The 21,720-nt window shown below is 38.0% G+C and overlaps 1 protein-coding gene across 1 annotated transcript in view; it reads left to right on the forward strand.

The window, feature by feature from the left end:
- HPSE2 (heparanase 2 (inactive)) overlaps positions 1-21,720 on the forward strand; it is a 531,613-nt gene that overhangs the window by 316,486 nt on the left and 193,407 nt on the right. The window contains exons 4-5 of the mRNA XM_036336390.1: positions 9,155-9,328; positions 11,908-12,079. Coding sequence (XP_036192283.1) covers positions 9,155-9,328; positions 11,908-12,079 — 346 coding nt within the window. The remainder of the gene's footprint in view (positions 1-9,154; positions 9,329-11,907; positions 12,080-21,720) is intronic.

Genomic DNA, 21,720 nt, shown 5'->3' on the forward strand with positions numbered 1-21,720 from the left:
AGAAAGGAGGATGCAATTAGTTGTGAGTGGGGGTTGGGATGAGTGGGAAGCTCTTGAGAGTTCTGATCTGATTGTGCAGCTGACTTATGAGGTTTCTCCCACACACTAACACATTAGCAATATAGTCAAGTACCAGGAGGCAAGAGAGAGAGGGCTAATTCAGTCATTTAAACCTAATGCTATATTTTGTTTTGGTTGTTGTTGATGCTGCTGGTTTAATAGTTGTTTTACTGGTTTCATAGTGGTTCTCTAGCTTCTGCTTTCTTGAATCATCAACATTGCTCAGTATGTGGAGTAGAGAGTAATTTTTCTTTTAAATATTATATTAGCCTTGCCAAGGGGAACTATAGAAATTGATCATTGTACTCCTATTTAATTATTATTTTTTATTTTGGTACTTAATATCTTCTCTGCCTTCACTGTAACTTTTTGTGTACACAGATATATATATATATATATATATATATATATATATATATATATATCCAAATAGATACAGTGAAGGCAGAGAAGACATTAAGGATCAGAATAGAATATGTGTATATATATATGTACAGGGGTGGTAAAAATAATTGTAAAATTGTAAAATAATACAATAATTAATAAATAATACAAGAATAAACTGCCATTTCACATACTCACAACTATAAACCTACATTTGCCCACTCCTGTATGTGTATATAGATATATATCTATCCAAAAGATGATCCAGATTTTCTAATGTTAATTTTAATCTGAAAGATCTCCATTAAGGCTGGAAAGAAACAAGAAGGTCAAAATTACAGCCAATGCAACCCAAGTACGTGCCCTTGACCAGGAATTGAACCTACCAGGGCTATTTGCTTAGTGGTTTTTAAACAGCAAAGGTTAAATATATATTTGCTATTTTTCACTTAGCACTGTATTAATATTTTCCATGTCAAAAATATTTTTCTGTAGTGTATTTATTGAATTCATTCTATGGATGTATTTATTCACTCCCCTATTGTTGGAAATTTAGTGTCTGTCTCTCTCTCTCTCTCTCTCTCTCTCTCTCTCTCTCTCTCTCTATTTATCTCTGCCATTACATAAAGCTATGATGAACATTCTTATCCAATTCTGTGTATTCCCTCAGAGAAAATTTTTAGAAGTGGAGTTTTTTAATCCAAGGGTACGTGCACTTTAAAAGCTTTTAATATATTTTGCCAAAATGTTTCTTTCCAGAGGAGCTTTAAAGTTTTATAAGGATTATATAATCTGAAATTTTCATAAACAGATTGGGGTTTAGAGCACGGATTATACATTACAAGGGAGGTCATTACTGTATATCCTAAAAGCATCACGTCCAAAATAATTGGGATAGTTGTCATTGAAGATTGTGGACGAATAAGTCCCTAACCCCTCTGGATGGGCTCAGAGAAAGGCAGCTAATCTGAGAATTATTTAATTATTTAATTATTTGATTATCAGCTAATCTGATTCTTTATTGACACAGATGTAGTACTATGTCTAAATGAATTCATAGTGTCTGAATCTTAAAATACTAAAAGCCTAGAGTCTCATAAAAATCCAAAAATATATGAGATAATATTATATAGAAAAATAATTAAACTGTAAAAGAATAAATTCTTGCTATATCTACTGAATTAAATCATTTTTATTTATTTAATTTATTAATACAGAATAACCTTGACTGCTGGGTATATAGTCATATACCTCTGGCTAGGATCTTGGAAATAGGCCACCATAAGTAAGCTTTCATATGGAGAACAGGCAAAGTAGAGGAGTGTGAGAGGAATCGTGAGGAATCAGGCTCTCTCCTCTCTGGTTCCAGGGTGCGTCACCTGAGAACCACTGCTGCCAAGTGACCACAGCTAAGTAGCTCCTGCATTGAGTGTCTGCCCCGTGGTGGTCAGTGTGCATCATAGCTATCGGACAGTCGGACAGTTGCATATATATATATTACAGTGTTATTCCTGAAGATCTGGCCATGTCTTCAGTTAATGGGTTCTGGACCTGAAAACTGGCTCAGGACCAAGAACTAGCAAGGGATTAGGACTTTCCAGCCTCCTGCTTATTCATTTTTATCTTTCCATGGTTGTAGATTTTACGGAACACTCCTGTGGCTACCCATCTATTTGCCCAAGGATGTCATGCTCCATTAATCATCTTCACAACTCCCTGCTGATCAAGCCCGTTGGCTGCCCCTCTAATCTTGCTGGCCATTATGGGAATTGCAGCCTTTTGGCTTATTGCATTTAAGCATCACCACTGAGCTCTATTGCTTTGGCCCTTATCATCCCATCCTCTTAGTTACTGACAAGCCCAAACCTGGCTGCATATGAGCCAATACTGAACTTCTTACTGATGCTGTGCCTCTCTTGCCAGCACATTCATACTGGCCTTGGTGGAATTGTGTCATTTGGGTTCTCCTCTGGACCACCGCCCTCTGGTGAGTTTTCTGGCCTTATAAATATATCCATCTTAACATGGCCACTTCCCTCAGTCTCTTTTATTCCTCCCTGTACCATCTGCCAGAGCAACTGAAGCATTTCTACTTTGCTCAGCATGGCCATTACTTTTTCTAGGATGCTAAATGTTATCCTGGCAGTGGATTTGCCCCAGCCCCTGGGATACTTGCTAGGATGTGAAATCCCATGTCCCAAGAAAGCAACCCCGAGCCAATGAATTCACAATTAACCAATCTTACATCCTGGGTCCCTTGATCAGGCATCTTCAAAGTCTGATTCCAGGAGTACATCCCTGGCTCCTATAGTTACATGCTAGCTAATTCTCACAACTCCTTGACTACATAGTCTATTCATTCCCTTAACTGGGTAATGCTAGAGAAGAGGTGCCAGGAGAGGAGGTGCAACAGTTCCTGAGGGGGGCACCTGTTGTCTTGCAGAGAGGCTTCTCTACTATTTTCTAGCACAGGGCAAATGCTACCTCTTCCTAGGGAAGGTTGGGCTACACTGTAAGCCCTTTGGACTCAGGGAGGCTCTTCAGCTCCATCATCTGTGGCATCCATCCAGATGTCCCCATCCTATTTTTCAGATTACTAGGTTTTTCCAACCAGAGCCTTGATAGTACCACAACAGACCTTTTTGTGATTGACCATTCAGATGTCCCTGAAGCTCGGGAACTGTCAGATCTGTCTTCTGCTTAGCTATGTGTATTCTTACACTACAAGATATAAGGGCACCTTTATAAATAACCAGAGAAGTCCTCTGGCTCTCACACTTAGCTTTTGTTACTTATTAATGACCCTTAATTTCTCATTTTTTTCAGGGTCTCAATATATTTCTGCAATAATCTACAACCCTGCCCTCTTTTTGGAATACCCCATACTCATATCTTTTAAATTATTGCGGCTGCATCCTTCTACCTGGCTATGTTTTCAAGTTACCACCACACTTAAGTTTGTTTTGTTTTTTTTCCTTACTGGGTGGTGAGTGAACCAGTCCCAGATATGCATTTTACTGCCTGCTTCCTTGAACCATTCCTGCTATATGCCAACAAGAGACACAAAGATAGGATTAAGTGTGCCAGAGATTGATTGGGGATGGGGAAGTTGGCAAAGGTAAAGAAAGCCTTCAGACTAGTCTAATGTCTGCGAGAGACATAATAATTTTAGCATCCATCAATGGTCTTGACTGCAACAATTTCTACAGAGGCATTGCCTAATGCCATTTTCTACATTTATGAATTAGTATTCTGTGAGGAACAGCTGTTCCTTTTCTCCCTTTGACTTATGTAAGCAATTTATTTATACAAGATAACTTTTGTGTATTTATATTGTTCTGTGTTTTATAATTCAATGTTATTTGTGTTGTTCAAATTTTCTCAGCTTTAGCCATTGGGAGCTCATTTAAGTTGGCTCCTAAGTCTCCTAGAAATGTCTCTATCATTTTTTGAGCACTTGTTTTCTTTCTGATATCAAATGTTCTAGGCCTATTTCTGTATTCTCTGACCTATTTCTGGTAACCAGCCATTTCTCCAAGGAGTCCTGGTTCCTTTAATTAGAGAATGGTATTTAGAAACCAAAATTCTGGGTGCTAGGTGTGCTCATTGATATTGGGATGTCATTACTTCCAGGCTTGCTCAGTAGACATTATTATATCTATATCTATATATCCATAGATGTATTACCTATATATACATCTATATTTCTATATCTGTCCCTCTGTATATATATTAAAAACCATGAGTTATATTGATACCTCCAAATCTAATCCAATTCCACAGGGTTTATTCTAACCTTCTCCCATTTTTTATTGGAATGTCTTTCTATAACATAGATTCTTTATAATTTGTTTAACCAGTAACCATTTGATAGGCATTTGGATTGCTTTTAGTTATTGGCTGTTAAAAAGAGTACTGCAGAGATAATATTTGTACATATATTTTGGAGAGATTTTTCAAATATATATATATATAGGGAAAAATGTCTAGCAGTGGGCTTTCTTGGTCTAAGGAAATGAACATTTAAAATTCTTACAGATATTTCCAAATTAGCCTCTAAAAATACTGTTTGCATCTTTTAAAATAATTGTCTTAAGGGCACATTTCTTAAAAACAATCCTGGCCTGTTTCCTAATGTCAGTGTCTCTTTTACCCTTTTCCTGTCACCATTTAGACAGACTTCTGGGGGGACCCAGAGGTCCCGAGATTCAGTGGCATTTAGTTTTCCCTTAGCCTAGTAACATTGATTACTGCGGTCATTTATCTCTAGCCCAGAGTCTTCTGATAGTGTTGCAATTTTTATTCATAGACATTTCTCAAGTCTCATTATCCTTCAATAGCTTCAGTCAAATTATAGACATTTATGCTGATTTCTTTATAACCTAGTTAAAGTTTCATTGCCCTGACTAAACCAGAGATATTTCTCTTTATATTAAAATTCACTCTTAGCCTAGAGATATTTTCACTCTTTGCAAAGTGGCTGTGTTTTCCTCCTAGGCAATTTTAAACTGTTCTCTGTTAATAGCTGCAATTAAAATGCCCCCTCCCTTATTGATTGTACTCAGTAATTCAAATGGTTTCCCATTAACTGATGATTTCTTTCTGAATTACAAGAGGCAGAGTTGGTTCAGAGTTCACCTTACTCTATTTCATCCTTACATTTCTTTTCTAGCTTCCACTAGAAATTCCTCTGTTATTCCAGTCTCTATTGGTTAATAACCTATGCCTCCTCTGTATTACTCATTCTATACCGAACACAATGTGGATGTTATTTGAATGTATGTAACAGCATAGAGTAACAGACATCATCTAGAGGGAATTTGCTACAATGAATAATGATAATTGAGGTTGAATGTTTAGGGTGCAGACAGATTGTCTCGAAGTGGCATTGAATGGGCCTAAAGAACAACTGTATGAGTTACATTTGTCAAAGCTTATTGTGTATCAGACACTGAAATGGATGCTAAAAAGGCAGACAAGGTACCTTCTCATTGGGAATTGCTCCAGTCTGCCATTAGAGCAGAAAACAGAGCTAAACAATGATAGCATGGTTAGCTATTGCTGATACAGGAGTTGATTAATAGTTAGGAGAGATCAGAGGAGAGGAAGTCCCAGTGTCTCTACCTTAAGGAGTCAGGGAAGACCTCGCACAGATGAGACCATTGATCTAGGCCAGTGATGATGAACCTATGACACGCGTGTCAGAGGTGACACGCAAACTCATTTTTTTGGTTGATTTTTCTTTGTTAAATGACATTTAAGTATATAAAATAAATATCAAAAATATAAGTCTTTGTTTTACTATGGTTGCAAATATCAAAAAATTTCTATATGTGACATGGCACCAGAGTTAAGTTAGGGTTTTTCAAAATGCTGACACGCCGAGCTCAAAAGGTTCGCCATCACTGATCTAGGCTATGAAGAATGAAAAAAAGAGAAAGAAGGATATTCCAGGAAATGATTAAAAGCTTAGGACAGCAGGGAGCCAAGGAATAATGTGCTTATGGAGGAATGATGGGGTGTTCTAATGTGGTCCAAAGTTGATCAAACTAGTGTTTGAGAAATTCTTCACCAAGCACAGGCAGGTTTCACAGAGAAAACATGGTGTATTTGTTTTATTCATTTCTAAAATGGAAAAAAAGGCAAACCCCTTTGTGATTTTTTTAAAAATAAAAATGCTGGTTTTGTTTTTTTGTTTTGTTTTTTATGTGGCTAAGGACTTGGACACATAATCCTGTTCCTTAGCTCTTGGAGAACACTGCCAGTGACTCCAAAAGGGGAAATTGATGCTGAGTACAATAGAGAAGTATCAGTTTATTCCAATTGTGAGCACATGAGAATATGAAGAGATTATAAAATCACATGAACAACAAAATGTAGAGATCAGTCACACTTGAGCAGAACTTAGTTGATGCTTTGAAGTCATTCCTCTGAGACAGCTGCCCCAACCCCACTCCCAACCCAACTGAGCAAAATGTAGTGGAAATGAACCTGTTTAGGGGTTGGGGTTAATACTGGAATGACTTACTGGGTAGTAAGTTCTTAAATTTTAATGACTTATCTTGATAAAACTCTAAGGAAGCCCAAGTAGAACCCAAACTTACTCAACACATCATTAGTCAATGCTCCTTAGAATAATCCTATATAATAAAAGCCTAATATGCTAAGTGTCCGGTCATCCAGTCGCCATTCAACCAATCAAAGCGTAATATGTTAATGATATGCTAAGGCCGCTCAACCGCTTGCTATAACATACACTGACCACCAGGGGTGAGACAGCCGACCAGTTGACCAGTCGTTATGACATGCCCTGACTACCAGGGGGCAAACGCTCTAACCAGTGGGTGAGCTTGCTGCTGGGGGTCCAGGCACATCCCTCCCTGGCCACAATCGTGCACCGGTGGGGTCCCTCGGCCTGGCCTGCATCCTCTCTCAATCCAGGACCCCTTGGGGAATGTCAGAGAGCTGGTTTCGGCCTAATGGCGGACCAACCAGTCACTATGACGTTCACTAACCAACAGGGGGCAGACGCTTAATGCAGGAGTTGCCCCCTGGTGGTCAGTGTGCTCCTACAGGGGGAGTGCTGCTCAGCCAGAAGCCAGGCTCACTGCTGGTGAACTCAGCCATCAGTTAGACATCCACTGAGGGCTCCCAGACTGCGAGAGGGCACAGGCCAGGCTGAGGAATCCCGCCCCTCCGAGTGCATGAATTTCATGCACCAGGCCTCTAGTATTCATATGAGAAGCCAGGAAACCTGACCATAGGACATAGAGGCATTGGCACCATCTGGTGGAGAGAGTAGAAACTCATCTTTAAGTATGGGCTTGCTTAAATATGGGACCTTACAGCAGATGTTGCAACAAAGATTAGCATTTACTAAATGCTCTCCATTCAAACATGTAATTTTCTAATAAATTCTAGATATATCTCTTGAGCTAGCAATAATACTTATTAGATCTCTCTTTGGGACCTTTCAGTTTCTTACTAGACTTGGTACTTGCAACTAAAAGGATTTGGGTTGTAAGAACTCTTCAGCATAATTTTGAGGCAGGAAATTGCTCTCTGATAGATGCTGTGAAGGAAAAAAGGAGATACAGAATTAGCCTTTAGTAACTTAACAGTGTAACTGGGAAATAAGCCATTTATTCTAGGGAAATGAGAAAATCAAGAGGCAAATCCCAAGGTAAGACAATGTCACAGGAGATGTCACTGGGCACTCAGATGAGGTTGGTGTGCTCAGGAATGACTTCATGAAGGAGGCTGGACTTCAATTTATCCTCAGCAAAGCATTTCCAAAATTTCTAGAACTCTAGTTCTCAATTTGGTCATATTAAGGAAACCATCTAATATTGTTATTTCTTCACACTTTTCATTCACACTTTTTTTTTTTTTTTGGTAAATACCTTCTGCCTTGTCTTAAAACCATCAAGTCCATGAAATTACAGGTTTGATATGTTTTTGTGTTTGCTATATATTTGTTTTGCTAATATACATGAAACAAACACAGGAAATCCTCATTATATGGAGGTAATTACAGTAAGTCCTCACTTAGTCACTGATAGGTTCTGTGTCTTTAAGTGAAACTACATATAACGAAACCAGTTTTACCATAGGCTAATTTATATAAACAAGAGTTAAGTGCCTATGGCATCTCATCAATGTTATAACAAAACAACATCGAACAAAATAATTTTCTTGATGACCTACTGTAGTTCTACAAAAAGACCATTTAAAGGGAATCAATCTACCGAAAAAGAGTATCAGTCATTTATGTTAATTTTTTATGCAAAAGTTCGATTGGGATTTTAGTTTATAAATGAAACAAAAAATTATGAAAATAAGTATTTCATTGTTTACCCAACAAAGTATAAGCTGTGTTGCAACTATTGATAATTTGAATGAAAAAAATATTATTTAATTGAATGGTATTTTTCTGACAAAATAATTTAACTTTTGTGACACAATCATAAATATTAAAAGACATCAAAATAGACCTCTCTTTACCTTTTAATGTTCAAATTATTTTATGAGCAACCTACTTAATTATCATCCTTGTGAGTTTTCTCTTGTTCAGTTACTGATCTAATTGCTCTAAATCCTTATAAGTTAGTGGATTTTTATGTGATCTGAGCAGACTTTTTCTTTAATCTCATGCAATTCTACTTTTTTTGTTTAGATTTGTAACTTGAATTTCCAATAGATATGTATTGGGTTTGAATTATATTGGAGAAATTGAAAACATCATTGATCTTACTAGTGAGCCGAGGGTATTGTAAAGTAGAGGATTATTTAAGTCAGTTTTCAATTCAACAGCGATTATTTTGGTGTTAGGATGACTTTTACTTTCCTATGTATCCTTCCAGGGAATCTCTGGAATTGCCCAAGGACAGAGAAGGTCAGAGTCCTCTGCTCAGAACAGGGTTAAACCCCATGGCCCACTGAGCATAGTATCTGTCCTACCTCCTATCATACCCTTTCACAATATCCTTGGGTGATATTTCTTCTTTTCATGGTATCTACAATTGTGTATGCTGCTTTCTAAAATCACCTTGAAATGTATACTGAACCAAAAGGTAATAGTAGCTTTTAGAAGCCTCTCTGTGTAATTTCTATTAGGAAACTCATAGAAAGGCTTTTTGTAGTAGCTAATATTTTCCTTTTGTTGGAATGATGATTTGAAAGTTACAAGCCTTTCTCTGCTTTTTCCCAGCCAGGTCTCTAGACAAACTTTATAACTTTGCTGATTGCTCTGGACTCCACCTGATATTTGCTCTAAACGCAATGCGTCGTAATCCCAATAACTCCTGGAACAGTTCTAGTGCCCTGAGCCTATTAAAGTACAGCGCCAGCAAAAAGTACAACATTTCTTGGGAATTGGGTAATGGTAAGTAAGGTTGTTATTTGCTTTAATTGACAAGATAAAGTGTAAAAAAATAAGTTGTCCTCAGATATGCTCTCAATTAGACCATCTCTAGTGTATGGGCCTGAAAACACTTGAGATTTTTGGCCACTGCGTTGAAAATAGTAAAAGACCAAATAGTGAAGGGCAGTAGATTTAGTGAATCCACGCCATTTGCATATATAGTTATCGCTAGTTAACTCATTCCACATATGGAGAAAATGTCATCAGTGATTCATAACTAACAAATTGAAGCTAAGTCAGATACAACCTGTCTGCACAGTCTGAGCTGCATTTTATAGGGTGTGTTCTATGGAACACTGGTCCTACAAGATAACCTTTATAAAATTCAAATATATTTGGGGACTGCTCTATAGTATATGCACCTCTCAAAGGTGGAGAGGGGCAATGGGGGTAAAGGGGACATCTATAATACTTTTAACAATAAACATAAATTTCAAAAAAGGCTCTGAGAAGCCTGCTGCAACTATTATAATGTAGTTCTTTGAACATATTTATAATACAGTTTTGAAGTTCTTATCTGCTAAGTCTAACATTGGGGCCCCCCCAAGAAAGAGTTTCTATTTGCTGCTTTTTTTTCTTGATATGTTCATACTTTCCTATATCTTTGCATCTCATAATTTGTTTTGTTGTTGTTGAAACTATACTTACAGGTAGGTTAGCACAACCCTGAATTCCAAATCCTCCTTCTCAGAGGTTATTTTTGCTTTTGCTTTTTGTTTGTTTGCACTAGTTCTGTAGAATCTGCCTCCCTTGCGTTATGTAACTGCTAATATCTCTTAAATTTTTATTTTTAAATTATTTTTTTATTTTTAAGGCCAGCTTCCTAGGGGTTTCCCTTAGTCAACATAGGCTAATGGTGAGACTATGATTGATCAGAGGTTATGCTTAATTGAGCCAGTAAGGCTTCCATCCTTTGCCAGTGGATCTGTATGTGGGTTGGGGAACACAATAAAAATTTAGGCAATTTACAAGTTTGACTAACTTTTACTTTCTGACGTGCCTTCTCATGTCTCCTTTATGAGTGTACTAGGTTTCACACTCATCTACAAATGCATAGATAGCTAGTGCCCTCTCCAGTCTCTCTTGAGCATGCACAGCCTTCCAGACTACGAGGAGTATCTGTGAGCTTATCAAGGCCCACTTTGACTGTCTTATTCCCCAAATATCCTGTTAAATTTCTTGTAAGTGTGCTGGTTTATATCTTTCCCCTATCAGTATCAAAACCTCAAGTTAGTCTTCTTAGAGCATGTACTTCATTCCAAATCAAATTAGCTCCCTCTAGCAGTGGAGCTGCTGGATTTAGAACTTTCCTTGCCCTTTAGAACTACCAAGTTAAGAAAAACTGGGAGAGGGAGTTTTGCCCTAAATTATTTCATTTAGCTATTTTGTTATTATTAAACATTACATTTTTCTAACTTTTTGGTATAATAACCATATTTATGAACTTTCCTTTTTTATCATTTATATTCATTTCCTAGGCTTCTCATAACAAAATATAATGAGTTTTGTGGTATGAAACAACAGAATTTATTCTCTCTCAGTTCAAGAGACCAGAAGTTTGAAATCAAAGAACTGCCAGGGTTGATTCCCTCTGGAGGCTCAGAGGAAGAATCTACTCCATTCCTCTCTCCTAGCTCCTGGTAGACGCCAGCTGGCTTTGGCACAGCAGCATCTCTCCAATCTTTGCTTCCATTGACCTGTGGCCTTCTTCCCTGTGTGTTTGTGTACCTGAATCTCCCTCTCCTTTCTTTTATAAAGATCCTAGAGGCCCGATGCCCGACATTCGTGCACTTGGGGGCAGGGGCGGTTCCTCAGCCCCGCCTGCGCCCTCTCGCAGTCCAGAACCCCTCGGGGAATGTCCGACTGCCCACTTAGGACATCCCCTGAGGGGTTCTTAGCACTGCTGCAGAGGTGGGAGAGGCTCCTGCCACCACCACTGTGCTCGCCAGCCATGAGCCCGCCTTCTGGCTGAGCAGTACCCCCCCACCCCCCATGGGAGCACACTGACCACCAGGGGGCAGCTCCTGCATTGAGCATCTGCCCCCTGGTAGTCAGTGCATGCCATAGAGACCAGTCATTCCATCGTTTGGTCGATTTGCATATTAGCCTTTTATTATATAGGATTGGTTATTGGGTTTAAGACATACCCTGATCCCATATTACTTCATCTTAACTAATTGCATCTTCTAAGATCCTATTTCCAAATAAGATCACATTCTGAAGTTTCAGGTAGACATAAATTTTGTGGAATACTGTTCAACCCAGTGTATCACTCATTATAAAATATCACCTGAAAATCAGTATGGTCTCTCTGTTGTAGATTAGGTGATCTTTTATGAAGATTAGTTTGAAAATTAATAGAATAGTAAGATGGCATTTGACTTTTTTGTTGCAGGGGTTCCTCAAGTTAAGCTAGCTCACATCTTCTTTGGTTATTTCATTCACAGTGTTAAGTAAAAGGCAGAGAGATCGTGAACAGCAAAGGGTTGGCAGAGCTTTACCCTTCTCAACCCTGACTTGCATGTCTTCTTTTAATCTAGAGCCAAATAACTATCGGACTATGCATGGCCGGGCAGTAAATGGCAGCCAGTTGGGAAAGGATTACATCCAGCTGAAAAGTCTATTGCAGCCCATCCGGATTTACTCAAGAGCCAGCTTGTATGGCCCTAATATTGGGCGGCCCAGAAAGAATGTCATCGCCCTCCTAGATGGGTACGTCAGATTATTTAGCAGTTCTTATAACATTATTTATTAAATGTAATTAATTAATGTGTTTGTATTTTTTCTAGTTATTTTGTTCTTAGGAAGGACAGAGAGATTTTTTCCATGATTTCCCCCACTCTAAATCAGGGATTCTCCATCAAACAGTGTAATAACTTTTCATGTCTCTAGACCTTCCACAGTCAACAGAAGGTGGTAGGATTGGGGAGGGAATACATAATCAAACAAAGCCAATAACTCTATCATTTATGTCCATGCAGTTATACTTTTGGATTATCTTTTTTTAAGGATTTGATTAATGTATTTTCATGGGATGACAGTGTCCTCTCAGTACCAGAACCCTAATTAATTATTCATTCATTCTGGAAAAGTTTCTTGAGTAAATGATATGTGCCTAGTACCATGTCAGGAGCTGGGTATGTAATAATAAACAAAAACAGATACTTTCTTTACCTTCACAGAGTATATAATATGGTAGGAGAAACATAGACATTAATCAATTGATCTTAAAATTAAGATAATACCAAGTAAAGGTACATGGTACTATAAATGACTCTAAGGGCTGGGATTTGATGGAGCAGGAGGTCATGGAAGGATTTCCTTAATGAAACCACATGTAAGAGGAAGAGAGATATTTGGTGTAATTTAAATGATAGGTAGGTGTTAACTAGATAAAGTTTAAACTGAACAGTATCTGTGTTCTTGGGAAAAAGAAAAGCATATGCAAAGACCCGGAGGATGAAAAAAGGGCCAGGTTGGCTAAAGAAAGGCATAGCTAGAGAAGTGAGTAGGTGTCATATTATATAGATAGAAACTTATAGGCATAGTGAAGGACTTGGAATTTCTTCTAAGTACAATGGGAAAGATGCTGAATGTTATTAAGCTGGGGAGAGAAATAATTTGACTTGTTATGCAAAAAGTATGCTATGTTTACTCGATGGAAAAATAGGTTGGAGAGGAAGCAGTGAGAAGGCCACTGTAGTACAGAAAGGAAGAATGATGGGAACCTGGACTAAGATGGTGGCAAGGGAATATATTATTGGAGGTAGAATCCAAAAGTCTTGATATATTGGATAAATGTATAGTGATATGACATAAGAATATTCAAGCAACTGGGTGAGTGGTATTGTCATTTACAGAGATGGGAAGACTGGAGGACTAGTCTAGGAAGAAAATCATGACTTTAGTTTTCATGTTACATTTATTATGTTTGAATCTAAATAAGATGTCAAATATATCATTGAATGAGTCAAGGGATCAAGATCTCTGCTAGCAATATTAATTCTGGGGGTCATTAAAATGCAAATAGGATATAAGGCTGTGGGAATAGAGGAGATCAGTTAGAGAGAATGTGGAAAGAGAAGAGACAGAGGGTAAGGAGAGGCCAGAGGAACTCTCATATTTAGAGGGAGAAAAGAGGAATGACCTCAGAAGTAAGAAAAATGGGAGAGATTAAGATGTCACAGGAACCAAGAAAAGAGAGTTTTAAATACAGAGGGAGTGCTGCTAGGAGGCCAAGAGGTCAAGTAACAGGAAGATAGAAAAGTACCAATGGATTGGGCAACATGCATGTTTTTGGTGACTTTGGATCACAAAGTTCAGTGGAGTGGTGAGAACAGGAGGCAGATCACAATAGTTTGAAGAGTAAATGGTGTGTGTGTGTGAAAGATTGGAAACCATAATATGGACAGTAATCCTTAACAGAGTTTTTACTATGAAGGAGGCAGAAAAACTAAGGAAGATGTGGGAGTCAAGGAAAGTGATGGCATTTTTCTTCTGGGAGACAGTAGGACAGGTTTGTGTGTTGATGAGACTCATGCAGGAGAGAAGAGCCAGACTGAAGACGTAAAACAAAGTGAGAAGTCCTTCAAGGCTAGAAGAAATGGAGGCCAGAAAAATTGGCCTTCATTAAATGGAGGGGTAATCCCATCAGGGTAACAGAAGGTAAGAAACAAATATATCTCCATGCCAGAGGTTAAAAAGTCATACTGAGGAGATACTTCTACCCAGTACATAGGTGTAGTTAGGGCGTTCTAGTTTGTGTACATACTGTAAATGTGAGCACATAGATAGATGCTGGTTTGTTATGAATAAGTCAAGAAATTTGGATACAATAGTAAGTGACAGATAAAAGAAATGAACATGTAACTGGATGCTGTGGTAGCAAGTGGTGGGGTTCACCTCCCTATACTTCTAAAAACTAACAGGACTCAGGAGATAGAGAAAATTACTTAGGGCAAGGAAAGGTCCCAGTGCTTTATATGCCAGGAAGAAATGGAGATTTGTCTTTCTTAATGTATATGTACTAAGTAAACAGTGAAATATAACTTGAAATACATAAACATTCCTAGCAACTCAACCAACAATAACAAAAATGTCAGCACTCTAAATTATCAGCTCTGTAGTCTTTTCCAGTTCTCCTGGTTATACAGATATAATTTTACATAGTTGCGATCATTGTATATGTATCATTTTGAGTTCTGCATGTTTTACTCATTGCTTTATATTGCCCTTTCTTTATTTCTACATAGTTCTCATATTTGTCATTCTTAATAGCAATAAAATATTCTATTGCATTAATGTACCAAAGCTTTCCCTGGCTTTTGGGCATTTGGACTGCTTCCAGTTTTTGTCTGTAATATATAGCACAGCTATAAACATCTTTATACAAATAGGTTTTTTATTTCTTTTGAATTACATCCTTGGGCTGTATTCCAAAAAGTTGGGTTTCTGGATCGAAGTATGTATGTGATAATTTTTATGGTTCTTATATTTGTTGCCAGATTTTATTTTTCAGAACAATTTTACCAGGTTGCTGGGCAGTAATGTATTAGTGAATCTTTTTCCCCAATACCCCACAGCAATGAATATTGTCTTTTTATTCATTTACTCTATTTTAATTGATGCAAGACTCCTCATGGTTGTTTAAATTTGAATTCTGTTAACTATAAAAACAACTGGGAGATTAAAAATGGTGGCAGAGTAAGTGGATGCTGCATGGACATGCTCACAGAAACAAACTGGTATTACAACTAAAATACAGAAAAACTTCCTGAATAATCAACAGAAAACTCACAGGAGAGAACCCTGACACCCGAGGACTGAAAGTGGAGACTGCATAGAAACTGGTAGGAGGGGCAGAAGCACTAAAGGGCTGGCCGGGCACCCACAGATAGCAACTGAGTCCCGAAGAGATATCTCAGCTGTGGGGGGTTGCCACTGAGAACTCTGGGATCTAATCCCCAAGCTGGGCCCCCCAGCAGAGAGCACCAAAACAGTGGAGGGTACCCATATAACATCTGGCTGTGAAAAGCAGCAGGGTGCTCTCTGCCAGAGAATAACAGCTGAAAATTCAGGCACCCTCTTAAAGGGCCAAAGTACAAAGTTCCCTGTGGAGCCATCCACCTTGTGCTCTGGCAGAAGGAGGCTTAAGTGGACTGAAGCTGTGAGGACAGAAGCCAGGACTGGGGACTCGAGGGATAGGGCTCAGAAGGCAGACACCCCAAGTTTCCTGGGCTGAGTCATTCTCTCATGCAGCAGAGAACATCTTTCCCACATAGACATCTACCTTAACTGGGGGGAAGACAGTTGACACACCCTATTGAAAAACACCTTGCCCAGAGGCTACTTAAGAGATTAAAAATAACAATTAGCCTCCAGGGAGTAGCAACTGCCCCACCCTGTTGAGAAAAAAAAAAACTCTTGCCATACCTGAAGACGATTGCCTGGGGGGCAATTCAAGTCAGAATACTATCAGTCTGTAGGCCAAGGCAGTCTCTGGAGGCTATGATTCTCTGCCTGATCTAATTAGTCAAAAATGGCCTTTAACACTGCCCTGCATTAGAGACTGAGAGGTGTAGAGGTGTAATACATAGACACAAACCCAAACAGAAAGCCAAAATGAGGAGACAAAGAAACAACCCCCAAATGAAAGAACCAGAGAATTCTCCAGAAGAAGAAATAAATGAAGCAGAGATAAGACATTTATCTGAAACAGAGTTCAGAGTATTGATGGTAAAGATGCTCAACAGTGTGAAAAAAGATATAGTAATTATGAAAAAAGAACAGTCTGAGATAAAGAATGACATAATACAAATAAAGAACACATTGGAAGGAATACACAGCAGATTAGGGGAAGCTGAGGATCAAATCAGTGAATTAGAAGACAGAGTTAAAAACATCACTCAATCAGAGAACCAAAAAGAAAAAATAATTAAAAAATAGGAGGACCGCTTAACATGAAACATAACAATATTAGAATAGCAGGTGTGCCAGAAGAGGCAGAAAGGGAGAAAGGCATAGAGAAAGTGTTTGAAGAAATAATGGCAGAAAATTTCCCTAACCTGGTAATGGAAAAAGTCACACAAGTTCAGGAGGTACAGAGAACCCCAAACAAGAAGACCCAAACAGGCCCATGCCCAGACACATAATAATTAAAATGCCAAAAATTAAAGACAAAGAGAGAATCTTAAAGGCAGCAAGAGAAAAGAAAACTGTTAACTACAAAGGAGTTCCCTAAAGGCTGACACCTGATTTCTCATCAGAAACTCTACAAGCCAGAAGGGATTGGTGTGAAGTTCTCAAGGTAATGGAAAGCAAGGATTTGAGACCAAGATTACTATATCCAGCAAGGCTATCATTCAAAATAAAAGGTCAAATAAAAAGCTTGACCAAAAAAAAAAAGGCTAAAGGAATACATCACCACCAAGCCAGCATTATAAGAAATGCTAAATAGATTGCTGTAATGAGAAGAAGAAACAGAGAGAGAAACGTAGCCATACAGAAATATAATGTCAAAAAATATGTACCTATCAGTAATAACCCTAAATGTAAATAGACTAAATGCTCCAATCAAAAGTTGTAGGGTAGCAGATTGGATACAAAAACGAGCCAACTATATTCTGTCTACAAGAGACCCACCTGAAAACAAAAGACATACACAGGATGAGAGTGAAGGGATGGAAAAAAATTTTCCATGCAAATGGAAAAGAAAAAAAAGCAGGAGTAGCAATACTCATATCCGACAAAATAGACTTTAAAATGAAGGCCATTATAAGAGACAACAAAGGTCACTACATAATACTAAAGGGGTTGATCCAACAAGAGGACACAACCCTGGTAAACATATATGCACCCAACATAGCAACACCTAAATATATATTTAAAAAAAAAACAAAAAACAAAACACAAAACTTCCAGAAGACTTTAATGGAGAGAATGACAACAATACAGTCATAGTAAGGGACTTTAACACCCCTCTGATTGCGCTGGATAGATCTTCCAGACAAACTTAACAAAGAAACAGAGACTCTAAAGGACACACTGGATCAGATGGATTTAATTGACATTTATAGAACATTTCACCCCAATGCAGCAGAATATACATTCTTCTCAAGCGCACATGGATCATTCACAAAGATAGACCACATGTTAGGACACAAAACAAGTCACTACAAGTTCAAGAAGATTGAAATCACATCAAGCATTTTCTCAGATCACAGTGGAATGAAATTAGAAATCAACTACAGTAAAAACACCCAAAAACATTTAACCACATGGAGGATAAATAGCATGTTATTAAACAATGAATGGGTTACCAATGAGATCAAGAAAGAAAAAACTTCCTGGAAACAAATGAAAGTGAACACACAACAACCGAAAATCTCTGGGACACAGCAAAATCAGTCCTGAGAGGGAAGTTCATAGCACCACAGGCCTACCTCAAAAAACAAGAAAAATCAACAAAAACTATTTGACCCTACAACTTAAAGAACTAGAAAGAGGACAACAAGGAAAGCCCAGAGTAAGTAGAAGGAAGGTACGAATAAAGATTAGAGCAGAAATAAATAACACAGAGAATAACCACTGTGGTTACACAGGAGTAACCACTGACACCACAGAAATACAAAGGATTGTAAGAAAATACTATGAACAACTATATGCCAACAAGCTGGACAATGTGGATGAAATAGACAAATTCCTAGAAAAATACAATCTCCCAAAACGGAATCAGGAAGAATATAAAAACCTGAATAGGCCAATAACAACTGATGAAATAGAAGCAGTAATAAAAAAAAACCTCCCACCTAGAAACCAGAAACACCAATCAGAAAGGATATATGCACCCCCATGTTCATAGCAGCACAATTTACAATAGCTAAGATTTGAAAACAGCCTAAGTGCCCATCAGCAGATGAGTGGATTAAAAAACTGTGGTACATCTACACAATGGAATACTATGCCACTATAATAAAGAAGTAACTTTTACCATTTGCAACAGAATGGATGGAAATGGAGAACATTATGCTAAGCGAAATAAGCCAGTTGGAGAAAGATAAATATCACATGATCTCACTCAAATATGGGATATATTGATCAATATAAACTGATGAACAAAAATAGATACAGAGACAAATGGCAGGGGAGGGAAGAGGGGTTAGAGGTCAACCAAAGGAATTATATGCATGCATATTAGCATAACCAATGGACACAGACACTGGGGCAGTGGGGGCTTGTCCTCAGAGGTGGGAGTGGCAAGGGGGAGGGGTCAAGCGGGGAAAAAGGAGACATATGTAGAACTTTAAACAATAAAAAAAATATATATTGAGTGTCAGTGAAAAAACAAAAAACTACCACCAAACAAAAGCCCAGGTTCTGACGGCTTCACAGGGGAGTTTTACCAACATTCACAGAAGAACTAACACCTATACACCTCAAACTATTTCAGAAAATCCAAGAGGAAGGAACGTTTCCAAACTCTTTGTATGAGGCCAGTATTATCCTAATTCCAAAACCAGATAAAGACACTACAAAGAAAGATAATTACAGGCCAATATCCCTGATGAACATAGAAGCTAAAATCGCCAACAAAATATTAGCAAATCTCATCCAGCAATATAATAAAAAGATCATACACCATGATCAAGTGGGATTTATACCAAGGATGCAAGGCTGGCACAATATTTGCAAATCAATAAATGTGATACATCACATAAAAAAATTGAAAGACAGAAATCACATGATAATATTGGTACATGCAGAAAAAGCATTTGAAAAAATCCAACACCCATTTTTTATAAAAACTCTCAGCAAAGTAGAAATAAAGGGAGCATATCTCAACATGATAAAGGCCATATACAACAAACCTACAGCCAACATCATACTCAATGGGTGAAAACTAAAATCATTTCCCCTAAGAACAGGAACAAGACAGGGTTGCCCACTTTCACCACTCCTGTTTGACATAGTACTGGAAGTGCTAGCCATAGCGATCAGACAAGAAGAAGAAATAAAAGGCATTCAAATTGGAAAAGAAGAAGTAAAACTGTCATTATTCACAGATGACATGATATTGTACGTAGAAAACCCCAAAGACTCCATCAGAAAACAAGCAGAGTTAATAAATGAATTTGGCAATATAGTAGGATACAAAATTAATACCCAGAAATCTATGGCTTTTTTATATGCCAATTATGAACTCACAGAAAGAGAAACTAAAAAAAAAAAAATCCCATTTACCATTGCAACAAAAAAGTTAAGATACCTAGGAATAAATTTAACTAGGGAAGTAAAAGACCTGTACTTGGAAAACTACAGGACATTGAAAAAAGAGATAGAGGAAGACATATACAAATGGAAGAATATACCATGTTCATGGATTGGTAGAATCAACATCATTAAAATATCCATACTACCCAAAGCAATCTATAGATTTAATGCAATCCCTATTAAGATACCAAAGGAATACTTCACAGACCTAAAACTAACTCTCTCCAAAAATGCATATGGAATAAAAAAAGACCCCGAATAGCTACAGCAATTCAGAGAAGGAAGAACAAAGTTGGAGAGATCACAATACCAGATATCAAGCTATATTACAAAGCCACTGTTCTCAAAACTGCCTGGTACTGGCACAAGAACAGACACATAGACCAATGGAACAGAACAGAGAACCCAGAAGTTGACCCAAGCCGTTTTGCTCAATTAATATTTGACAAAGGAGGCAAGAGCATACAATGGAGTCAAAATAGTCTCTTCAATAAATGGTGTTGGGAAAATTGGACAGATACATGCAAAAAAATGAAACTAGACCACCAACTTACACCAAACACAAAAATAAACTCAAAATGGATAAATGACTTAAATGTAAGATGGGAAACCATAAAAATCTTAGAAGAATCCGTAGGCAAAAAAATATCAGACATATGTCGTAGCAATATCTTTACTGATACATCTCCTAATGCAATGGAAACTAAGGAGAAAATAAACAAATGGAACTACATCAAAATAAAAAGCTGCTGTACAACAAAAGAAACCATCCACAAAACAACAAGAAAACCCACTGCATGGGAGAACATATTTGCCAATGTTATCTGTAATAAGGGTTCAATCTCCAAAATTTACAGGGAACTCATACAACTTAACAAAAGGAAGATAAACAAGCCAATCAAAAAATGGGCAATGGACCTCAATAGACACTTTTCGAAAGAGGACCTACAGAAGGCCAAGAGACATATGAAAATATGCTCAAAGTCACTAATCATCCAAGAGATGCAAATCAAAATGACAATGAGGTACCATCTCACACCTGTCAGAATAGCTGTCATCAACAAATCACCAAAGACAAGCGCTGGTGAGGATGCAGTGAAAAAGGAACCCTCCTTCACTGCTGGTGGAAATGCAGACTGGTGCAGCCACTGTGGAGAACAGTATGGAGTTTCCTCAAAAAGTTAAAAATGAAACTCCCATTTGACCCAGTAATCCCACTTCTAGGAATATAGCCCAGGAAACCAGAAACACCAATCAGAAAGGATATATGCACCCCTATGTTCATAGCAGCACAATATACAATAGCTAAGATTTGGAAATAGCCTAAATCCCTATCAGCAGATGAGTGGATTAAAAAACTATGGTACATCTAAAAAGGAGAAACTCTTACCATTTGCAGCAGCATGGATGGATCTGGAGAGCATTAAGCTAAGTGAAATAAGCCAGTTGGAGAAAGATAAATATCACATGATCTCACTCACTTGTGGAATATAATGAACAGCATAAACTGATGATCCAAAATAGAGCCAGAGGAAAAAAATATTTTAGAGTATAACACAAGTAATCCTGTTATTTGCAGATTTTTAATTTTTCCTACAACTTTTATGATACACTATGTTAGTACAGTTTTGGTAATACTTTTTTAAGTCTTTTTTTTCTTGAAATATTAATTTTTATTGCATGTAATATTATACTTAAACCCATTTTTCTTGAAATATTAATGTTTATTGCATGTAACATTGTTATACTTAAAATCATTTTTCTTGAAAAAAAAAATCCTATATAATAAAACCCTAATATGCAAATCGACTGAACAGCCAAATGAATGGTCACTATGAAGCGCACTGACCACTAGGGGGCAGATGCTCACTGCAGGAGCTGCCCCCTGGTGGTCAGTGTGCTCCCACATGGGGAGCGCCTCTCAGCCAGAAGCCGGGCTCATGTCTGGTGAGTGCAGCAGCAGTGTCTGGAGCCTCTCCCACCTCCACAGCAGTGCTAAGGACCCCTTGGGCACTGTCCGCCTGCCGGCTTAGGCCTGCTCATGGACTGCGAGAGGGTGCAGGCTGCGCTGAGGAACCCTTCCC

The sequence above is a fragment of the Myotis myotis genome, unplaced genomic scaffold (assembly GCF_014108235.1).
Source record: "Myotis myotis isolate mMyoMyo1 unplaced genomic scaffold, mMyoMyo1.p scaffold_m19_p_15, whole genome shotgun sequence".
In the NCBI taxonomy this organism is placed as follows: domain Eukaryota; kingdom Metazoa; phylum Chordata; class Mammalia; order Chiroptera; family Vespertilionidae; genus Myotis; species Myotis myotis.